General features: G+C 43.0%; 1 protein-coding gene across 1 annotated transcript; it reads left to right on the top strand.

The window, feature by feature from the left end:
* Nucleotides 1-2137: 2137 nt before the first annotated feature.
* Nucleotides 2138-8717, top strand: LOC115141365 (keratinocyte differentiation factor 1-like). Its single transcript, XM_029680154.2, is given in 5 exon segments — nucleotides 2138-2703; nucleotides 3453-3625; nucleotides 3628-4569; nucleotides 4938-5015; nucleotides 7814-8717. Coding segments are annotated over 4 exon segments (1266 nt in total). The 5' UTR covers nucleotides 2138-2703; nucleotides 3453-3471; the 3' UTR covers nucleotides 7906-8717.
* Nucleotides 8718-10887: the final 2170 nt, after the last annotated feature.

Raw genomic sequence — 10887 nt, forward strand, 5'->3', positions numbered from 1 at the left:
CTACTGTCACTTTATGACAGTTTAAGGCAGCGCTGGGACTTATGGTTTGGTCATAATAAACATATTTGAATGTTGAAACAGCTTTGCTTGAGTTTATTGTGAAATTTCAAGTGTTTTTACAAAATGTCATTTCCATTTAATTAGGGGAAGAGTAAATACATTAACACATTTTTACTCTAATGGGAGTCATCGTAGATCAACACTAGCGAGTGTCACTATAACACTCAAAGTGTTGATAACCTCTTAGTGTTAAATGTTTATCAACACCGGCCAGTATAGTAGAGTGTTCACTTTTTGCACTCCTCAGTGTTAAATCGACACTAGAAATGTAACACTTTGATCAGTGTACTTTGTACTCTGTGTAGAGTGGGACCATATGTACTCGCTGACAGTGTTAAATTTAACACTTAAAGTGTTGATTTAACACTTTCAAATTTACTGTGTATAATGCATGTTAAAACTAATGTTAATGCTACTTCACTACAATCTTACCGTTATCAGGCCCGTTACAGCATGTTGCATAAAATCATCATTCGTACCAAGTCTGGGCATATCATGAACTCCAATTCAATTGTTGTACAAATGGGCATGTAAATAGCCTACTAATAATGAGTTAATTATCATAAAACTCAACAGGATTAAACCTGTCTCTAATTATTCTCTGAGGAACTTTCCACAGTAGATATGCTGCCATTTTAGCAGGTTAAACACCTCAAGTGGCTGTTTAGAATTCATCTCCAATCTAAGTTGATATATTTTTTTTAATTCATTACATTTACATTTACATTGAGGTAAGGCTTAGACTATATCTAGATTTAAAGTGAAAACTAAACTTAGATTAGAGGAATGATTTAACTGAACTAGGATTCATTTAAAACTAGCTTTAACATTTGGTGCAACAAGATGAATAGATCAACCTTGATTTAACCCAGTTTAAGAGTTAATCCATATTGGTGCAACCCACCCAGAAAGTTGTGGTAAAGGTTTATCAGATGAGGAAATATGAAGCTCTATGACAAAATGTAATTACATGAGCAGCATGTAACTGGAGAGGTTGACGTCGAAATAAGAGGATACACTGAAATGTGTTCTTTCAGATGAGGCAAATTTTGGATTCAGGCATACCACTCCAAATTCAGGCATACCACTCCAAATAATGGTATGTTACATTGGCTCGTGAAGAATGGGAGAGGGTCCTTTCGGAGAGAAGTGGTAGGTATTTCAAAACGTTCTCATGGGTAGGCCTATTTGCAGGAAATATTAAAGAGTAGAATCCTTACTGTGTAGTACATTTTCAACATTATACATTTTCAGACACACATATATATATATATATATATATATATATATATATATATTTTTTTAAATATTTTTTTTTATATAATTTCATAATACTGCCGCATATAAGGTGTACAAGGAATTAACAGCCAATGCCAACCTCCGTTGTTTGGCTGCGTGTGTTGAGGAATATAACATCTGAACAACGCACAAATAACTTTTGGGATTCTGCTAAAATCAAGTCACTACAATTACTGAAAGCAAAACTTAAAAATGAAACATCGGCACAAATAATCGTTTTTCCAGTACAGTGCTACATTTGTGCCGTATAGTGTTCAGGCAACCCATTTTAAAATATTTGCCCACAGTAAAAGTAGATCAAAACGGCATATTATTCAGTACACCATGAAATGATACAACATATAGATTGCACAGACCCTACTGAGTACTCCCCACTCCACTTTTACATCAGCACAAATTATACTTTTTTTCTCTATGAGCCCTTATGTAATGCATATGCAGTGATTTGCATTGTGGCCAATGTATTGGCCGTAGTAAAAGTCCAGCAACACCCCGTATTATTCAGAGCCCCATGAAATTACACCATATATGGATTCTACAGACCCTACTGAGTATTCCCTACAATATTTTTATTGCGACACCTAGAAATAGATTTTGCTTTGGTTTTCTGTTCTACTTGATAACTAATTGCACCCACCCGATGTGCCAGGTCTAAATCGGTCCCTGACAATGAAAACAAACAGTGGCGCTAGCTTCCAGGTCCAGAGTTGAGTTTGAGGGCGGAGTGATTCTTATTGTGGGCAATGGAATGGGTGGAGTAAAAGGCCAGCAACACTCTATTATTCAGAGCGCCATGAAAAGACACCATATATAGCCTACATTCCACAGACCCTACAAAGTATTCCCTACAATATTTTTTTACTGTGGCACCTAGAATAGTTTGTTTTACACGCCAATAATATTCTATATACAGTGATTTGCATTGGGGGTATTTGGCGTGTTGCAAATGTCACTTAAATATTTATATTGTTCATGTGAAGGCAATTATTAGTTTATTGACATGTTCTACTATTACGCGGGGGACTTTTATTTTGAACATTTCAGATCGTCATGTCTTCCCTCTGGGTGGGTGTTGTAGAATTTGGATTTACCTGTAGCCGCAGGTAATAACCTACACGGGCAGACGAAGGAACAGAACACTGTGGAATTTACCAAAAGAAGCGTAGGGTTGGTAGGTAGTTATATGTCTTGGAATCGGCTGACTTTGTTGTGAAGAAAACACAGGTGGAGAGTTGAGAAACCGATACGCACAAACTCGACTCAAAGCAAGAACGTTTTCCTTACGGACTTCCGTAATTTTATCGGCGTCAAGAGTTGCCAAAAGTAACCCAAGCGATTTATGCGGTAAGTTGACTTTTCAAATGTTTACCGTACGAAGAAGCTTATCTCTAATTTCGAACAAGCTTAACTCTAGCCCGACCTAAAGTGACCTTATAGATGAGGTGTTTGTTTTTTGAAAAGTCATATTTAACAAACTTTCCAATTTCTTTATTAACCTACAAAGGTAGCATACCTGGGTAGCCTACGCGATCAAAACAGACCGAGTGCACGCACGGAAAATGTATCCAAAACAAAGCCCTTGTGACAATTCCACAAGCCGAATTGATACGCGATGTAGATTGACTTGAAATATATCAGAATTTGGACTTTTTCCTATGGCATGCTCTCCAATTGCATGATTAAAGCATGTATCAGCAAAGTAGCCTACAACAACTAACTATGGGCTGTATCTCAAAATACAGTATTAGTTCAATGTTTGGCGTCAATAGTCTATTTGTTGCAACAGGAAATGATTCATGTGACTGTGACTGGCAAAAGAGATGATTAGTAAGCATAATAATTACTGTGTTTAGATATTTATTTAACTCTGCAAGTCAGTTAAGAACACATTCTTATTTTCAATGACATCCTTAGGAACCGTGGGTTAACTGCCTTGTTCAGGGGCAGAACGACAGATTTGTACCTTGTCAGCTTGGGGATTTGAACTTGCAACCTTCTGGTTACTAGTCCAACACTAACCACTAGGCTACCCTGCTGCCCCAGATATGACTATAAAGTGTTTATATTTCATTGTTCCCATCATATATTGAAAGGTCCCGGGTGCTTTGAGCCATGCCTGGCCACAGCACAGGGGCTCCTCAGAAGTCCCGCCACGACAAACAGCACAGGGGACACAGCACCAGGGCTGACGACTACAAGCAGGGCCGCACCATCTCTAGAGACAGTACTGCCAGCCAAGAGTCCTACAAGGACCCCATGTCGACCACAATACACGGGAACAGTACAATGGCGACCACACCCGTCACTCTGAGGGCCAGCAAGGCCGCAGGGGAACCCCCCCAACACGACGCGTCAGCGGGCGGGGGTCAGAGACACTGGGCTTCATCCCTGGCTCAGCGGACTCACCCCAGAGCACAAATGCATGTGGCTCCTGTGCCTCTATGGGCTGGAGTGGCTGCAAGGCTCTCCTCTGCTGTGTCCTCACTTGTGGCTTCTGTGGCAGCCGGGATCTCTGTCTGCCTGTCAACAACGAGAGCTCCACAGACCACCCCGGCAAGGCTGACTCTGAGCAGCCCCACCCCCCCAACGGCGTGGCCGTGTCCAACCCCACCTGCGGCATCCCTCTGGAGCCCAGCATGAAGCCAGCCAAGCAGTCCTCCAAGCTGCCTCCCAGTGACAGCTTCCGCTACAAGGACGTCCGCATCGGGGGCCAGACGGTGGTCTATCCCACGTCGTCGGGCCCCAAGCGGACGCGTCCTGGCGGCAAGGGCGACAGCCAGCGTCCCGTCAGCAACACCAGCACCATCTACTCCCGGGAGGACCTGGATCTTGACGACCTGAGCGACAGCGGCACGGACATTGACTCGCTCATCACTAAGAAACTTCTAGAGCTCTACGCGCTGCACCAGATCGACCAACTGGCCAAGTGCACGTCGGACTCGTCGTTCTCAAGGAAGACCAATGAGATCAGCGAGCTGATCTGCAGCATTGCTCAGGACTACAACCTGGAGCAGCGGGAGGCAGAGTGCAGGCTGGTGCACGGCGTCATCCGCATCAGCACGCGCAAAGGCAAGAAGAACAAAAACTCCAACTCCCAGGCCCAGGAGCCAGTGCACCAGCAGCCGCGAGCAAACGGGAGGAACGACCGAGGGACCCTCCTTCCTGACAGTGGCAATGAAACAATGACGTACACCTTTAACAGCAGTGAGAGTAAGAGGGTTACCACATTCATCTATACATTCAAAATAACTAGTGCATTTCAGGTATTGAGAGTCTTGAGAAGAATAAGGGTGATAAAGTTTTGTCTTTCAATTTAAGTCAGAAAATCCAATAATGAAGTCTTTGAATTACAACAATGAATTACTTTCCCATTTAACCACCCACTTTTCCCCTATTCTTACTTCACATGTTTGTTGCAAACCAAAACTATAATCATAGTCTCCATAGATGACTCTGCTGAAATGCTTTTGGTGCGCTAGTATTTGTTGTCTCATCTCTTCGGTATCATTGAGTCTCCGTTTTCTATTCATTCATATACATCTATGTTTGAGTAACTCTACATTGTATTTTTACCACAGTGGAGCCTGAGGTGAAAGTGTCGGAGCTGACACGGTCGGACGAACTAGCCAGGAAGATGAGGCACTACAGTGGAATAAGTAAGTACTTCTGAATATGAATTCTCAAAGTCTCACAGTAAGAGGGCTGATATAGGGTCAGTTTAGTATTTTTTACATCATAATGAATGAGATTTCTAGGACATGGGGTACCTGATTCTAGATCAGCACTCCTCTGAGATGCTTTTAGAAAACGTGCCGTAGTCTAGCTAGTCTAGGCCAAACCTGCTCGTACGGTAACATTGTTTGCCACTTATTTTACAGTACTTAGATTACTACTATATCAAGACCCTGTACTTCCCTATACCATAGATGGTGTACTGTATAAGATACAGTGCATTCGAAAGAAAATAAAAAATAAAAAAAATTCAGACCCCTTCCCCTTTTCCACATTTTGTTACGTTACAGCCTTAATCAATTATGGAATAAATACAATGTTTTTCCTCATCAATCTACACACAATACCCCATAATGACAAAGCAGAAACATGTTTTTAGAAATGTATTAAAACAGATACCTTATTGACACAAGTATTCCGACCGTTTGCTATTTGACTCTACATTGAGCTCAGGTGCATCCTGTTTCCATTGATCATTCCTGAGATGTTTCTACAACTTGATTGTAGTCCACCTGTGGATATGATTTGGAAAGGCACACACCTCTATATAAGGTCCCACAGTTGAAATGTGCATGTCAGAGCAAAAACCACTGCATGAGTTGGAAGGACTCTCCCTAGAGCTTGCCGCGCGGCCAAACTGAGTAATCGGGAGAAGGGCCTTGGTCAGGGAGGTGACCAGAAAGACGATGGTCACTCTGACAGAGCTCCAGAGGGACAACCATCTCTTCAATACTCCACCTATCAGGCCTTTTATGGTAGAGTGGCCAGTCGGGAGCCATTCCCGAGTGAAAGGCAGATGACAGCCCTTCTTGGCGTTTGCCAAAAGGCACCTAAAGGACTGACCATGAGAAACAAGATTCTCTGGTCTGATGAAACCAAGAATGAACTCTTTGGCCTGAATGCCAAGAGTCCCATCTGGAGGAAACCTGGCACCATCCCTACGGTGAAGCATGGTGGTGGCAGCATCATGCTGTGGGTATGTTTTTCAGGGCAGGGACTGGGAGACTAGTCAGGATCGAGGGAAAGATGAAGGGAGCAAAGTACAGAGAGATCCTTGATGAAAACCTGCTCCAGAGGACTCAGGAACTCCGACTGGGGCAACGGTTCACCTTCCAACAGGACAACAACACTAAGCATACAGCCAAGACAACGCAGGAGTGGCTTCGGAACAAGTCTCAATGTCCTTGAGTGGTTCAGCCAGAGTCCAGACTTGAACCCGATCGAACATCTCTGGAGTGACCTGAAAATAGCTGTGCAGCTACGCTCCCCATCCAACCTGACAGAGCTTGAGAGGATCTGCAGAGAAGAATGGCACATCTGTATTTTGGGATTTTCTCCCAATCTTGCAGTGTCATACCCTAGAAGACTTGAGGCTGTAATTGCTACCAAAGATGCTTCAACACAGTACTGAGTAAAGGGTCTGAATACTTATTGTAAATGTGATATTTCTCTTTATGAATTAGCAAACATTTCTAAAAACCTGTTTGTTTTGTCATTATGGAGTATTGTGTGTAGATTTGAGGGGAGGAAAAAAACTATTTGATCAGTTTTTGAATAAGGCTGTAATGTAACAAAGTGGAAAAATTCAAGGGGTCTGAGTACTTTCCGAATGGACTGTATATCTCGAATCTGAGCCAGCATCTATCTACAGTGTGGTGGGTTCTGTAGCATTTCAATGTAATTGTTCTAAACTGGAAATAATCTCCGATCCAATACATGTTTTCAGAACAATAACACATTGTTTCCTTGTTGGGGTTCATGGAATGGTTATCTTTACTTGTCCTGGGCAGTGTTCATTTAGGTACCAAACGGACGAAAACGGACTGGAACAGGGAAGGACTAGCTCGACTTGTTACAAACGCTCATTTTCCATTGCAAAAGGTTTTAAAACGTTTCTAGCTGCGTGCCCTAATGAACCTAACCCTGGGTTCTATGCGGCAGGCAGCAGAGGAAGTAGGCCTAGCCTCTGGGTTGACTGTTCCGGTAAGTCTATGGTCAACGTTAGTGCCCAGTGCAGCTGCAGGCGTTTTCTAACCTCTCTGATCACCAGTGGCATACCGTGCTTTGACGTGACTCCTGGAGAATAAAAGCCTTCGCATTCCTCCGTTTTCCATGTGCTGTTTTCTCCTGGCTATTATACCACCTCCCCCCTCTCTGCCACCTTATACACCCCTTGCATCCAATCTCAGTTCCCCCAGTTGCTCAGGGTAGGTAGTGTATGTCGTCCCCTCAGGCAGCGTATCAGGTGACATTAAATGCCTGCCACATAATGGTCAACGGTTTATTATGGAATTTGGGGAGTAACCCTGATTTACAGCTTTTTTTGTTATACGGTGGTGAGAATAGAAGGTGAGGGGCGGGAGTCTTGTTACAGGGCCTTTTGAATGGAGGGACATTGTGGTGTTTTCACACCATATGCATCTGTGGGAGTGTGCCAGGATATCATCTGTCAGAATGTCACTTTCTATTTCTATTTGATGAAGGGCCAGTTTGCTGGACACAGATTTTATGGCTAGCCCTGGAAATAAAAATGCTCAATGGAGAATATGTAGCTTTTAGATCCAGGACTAGGCTTAATCAGTGTCCAGGAAACCGGTCCCGTAAGGTATCGTGTGGTTCAGTAACCATTTAAAGTGGTAACTTCAACTATTGCTATACCTTGTAGTCTCTGTCCATTCCAATGCTGGCTGGTAAATGTTTCTCTCTATTCTGGCCCTCCTAGATGACTCCTCCAGCTCAGCTGCAGCCTACTCTCACTACCAGCATGACACAGAGACTGACTCGTCAGGGGCCCCATTGCTGCACGTCCTCTGAACGTCATGACAAGGTCAACACAACGTCCAGGGCACAACATTCTCACGGGCCTCAACCGAAGTGGGGCCGGCTGTTGTGTGATGGTGGGAAATGTTTGTTGATCAGCCTATTGTTCCTCCAACACTGTCATGCTTCCCTGGAACTGTAGTAGAAGGCCATCTATAGAGACAGAGAGGATCTTAATTGTGGGACTATTGAAGCCATTTCTTCACTCTGGTGTGGAATCAGCATGTCCTTCCAAACCATGGAACCGTGAGTGAGGCCTGCTTGCAATGGGGAAGGGAGAGATGGTGGCACCACTCTACGGGTGCACAATTGGCACATATCTGAAAAACAAGGGGATTTTTAAAAATATTTTTTTTAACGGGAAAACTATGGACTTTTTTGTATTTGCATGCTATGTTGTAAGTTTTTATACCACTTATGTTGTTGCCTTACCACTCCAAGCAGAGACACTAAAATCACTCCATGCCATTTTAACTCCGTTCTCAGTAAAGTGACTGATCCTAATGCATAACCGTCCCTGTTTAAGTGTGCATGTGACAGTGCGTTAGGGCAAATTGACACCCTACCATTTGAACCCAGTAGCAGTTTTCGCTTCATACTTTACTTTCGGTGTCAAAGGAGTTACTTTGTACAAAACTTATTTTTTTTCTAAGTTAATGTTGCTTCGTGGTTTGTGTAAACATCTCCTTTGAAAATGTAAATGGGGCATTTGGTCACTTTTTAAACAAAAACAAAAAAAGTCAATCTATAGGTACATTTTTATAAAAATAATAAAAGGAATGAATCCTCTTGCCTGTTTATGCCAACTTGCTACTGTTTAATTAAACTGTTTATCTAATATATGATAACTATATTAACTTAAATCTAATACAGTATGCTTATTGTTTCGGTATGTACATTGGATTGCATCCTAACTTGAGATCGAGCTCCATTGACACCTGTGTTTAACTCAAGTCAAGTATTGGATTCGGGCCATTGAGTCTTGAAAATTGCTCTGTGCTGCTTATGTTTATGCACATATGTCTATTATTGAGGAAGACTTGGGATTTTGTGTTTTTGCTGTTGGGCTAGTCTCTGTCATTTTGATCAGATTTCTGTTAATGGTCAGCTATGCAGCAGAAGGGGCAAAAATAGCTAGTGTAGGCTTTATGTTTGGAAGATGCCTGTACTGGTTGTTTGTCAAGCTTTCAATCATTCCTTCCCATGTAATGTGTTAACTTATATTATTTCAGCACTAACTACTCCTGCACACTTGTTTTGCCTGCTCACCCTGTCACAGCAACATGCCTGTGCAACGTTGTCGGGCTACCTTAACAGTACCTCTGTATTTCTCCCCGTCTCTCAAATTACTGTTGTCATCCTTCTCTCCCCCCCCCCCCGGTCAGTGTGTTGTCAGCCTATTTCCGCCCTCAGAGAAAAAGGAGGAACTTGTTTGACTGGTTTTGACAAAAGGATATACAATCCTGCCGTCTGTCCTGAGTAGTTCATTGCAGAGGGGAGCATTATCAAGAAAATGAACCTGCTTTTGAGAATTGATCAGTCGCAAAGCTCTGTGGGGGTTTGTTCCTGTTTTCCCTGGCTCTGCCCCCCTCTGCATTCCAGTTCTACCTGTGTGAGGTGTCATGAAATTATAGTTATTTCACAACTAACACCTCATGCCAGGTCACATGACCGTATACATACCTTCTCTAAACCGATTGGCACAGAGAATGTATCTTTTCTTGGACGTTGACACATTTCAATAAGCATACAAAACTCCCAAGTTGTCTGTGGATAACGGATTTGTGTCATTGAGTTTATCATCTTGACTCATGTCTGCCTGATTATGTTTGGAAGAATTGAATTGTGTTAGAAACATTAACCTAATGAAGGTTACATCCGAATCCTGCTTGTCCTGGTGTCAGTTTAAATGACCACCACAGGAGGGAGCAGCATACCACAATAACTGAAAATTGTTGCCCTGCTCCAGCTTAAAGGGGTAATGCACCTGCTGATTTCGGCCTTGTTTTTTGGCTTGCTCCTCAAGAAATGGTGGCGGACGTGACTGAAGCCAAACGCGAGTTGGTTATGATGTGTGGTTGGATATGGGTGTTTCTTGGTTGTGTGGTTGGATATGGGTGTTTCTTGGTTGTGTGGTTGGATATGGGTGTTTCTCGAGTGTGTGGTTGGATATGGGTGTTTCTTGGTTGTGTGGTTGGATATGGGTGTTTCTCGAGTGTGTGGTTGGATATGGGTGTTTCTCGAGTGTGTGGTTGGATATGGGTGTTTCTCGAGTGTGTGGTTGGATATGGGTGTTTCTCGAGTGTGTGGTTGGATATGGGTGTTTCTCGAGTGTGTGGTTGGATATGGGTGTTTTTTGGTTGTGTGGTTGGATATGGGTGTTTCTCGAGTGTGTGGTTGGATATGAGTGTGTGGTTGGATATGGGTGTGTGGTTGGATATGGGTGTTTCTCGGGTGTGTGGTTGGATATGGGTGTTTCTCGGGTGTGTGGTTGGATATGGGTGTTTCTCGGGTGTGTGGTTGGATATGGGTGTTTCTTGGGTCTGCCCTTGCTACACCAAGACACACCTATCTGTCAGAACCTTGCCCACAGCTGTTTCTCCTCACGCAATCACCAACAAAACCTCCAGCAGGTTGAGTTTAATAAATACAGGCAGATGTATGGTGAGACACCGGAGGAAGCTTTGGATAGGTCAGTAGCATACAGAGTAATATGAGAAGAATGCAATTGCTGAATATATGTCGACATATTCTAAACTAAGTGTTTTGATAACTTTCATATGTATTAACAGGTTCATGTTGAATAAATGACATAATTCCACAGAAGCAGTGTTCTGCTGATGTAAGTGTGCATCATTTGTTGAAATTCCCAGCCGATACAGGTATTGTGCCTATTGACAATTTTGTCTGGTGGTAATTGGAGCTGTCTTGGCAGACATGTCGGAGTGGTTATACCTTCCTGTGTGGTATCCCATA

Source organism: Oncorhynchus nerka, linkage group LG14, assembly GCF_034236695.1.
Source record: "Oncorhynchus nerka isolate Pitt River linkage group LG14, Oner_Uvic_2.0, whole genome shotgun sequence".
In the NCBI taxonomy this organism is placed as follows: Eukaryota; Metazoa; Chordata; class Actinopteri; order Salmoniformes; family Salmonidae; genus Oncorhynchus; species Oncorhynchus nerka.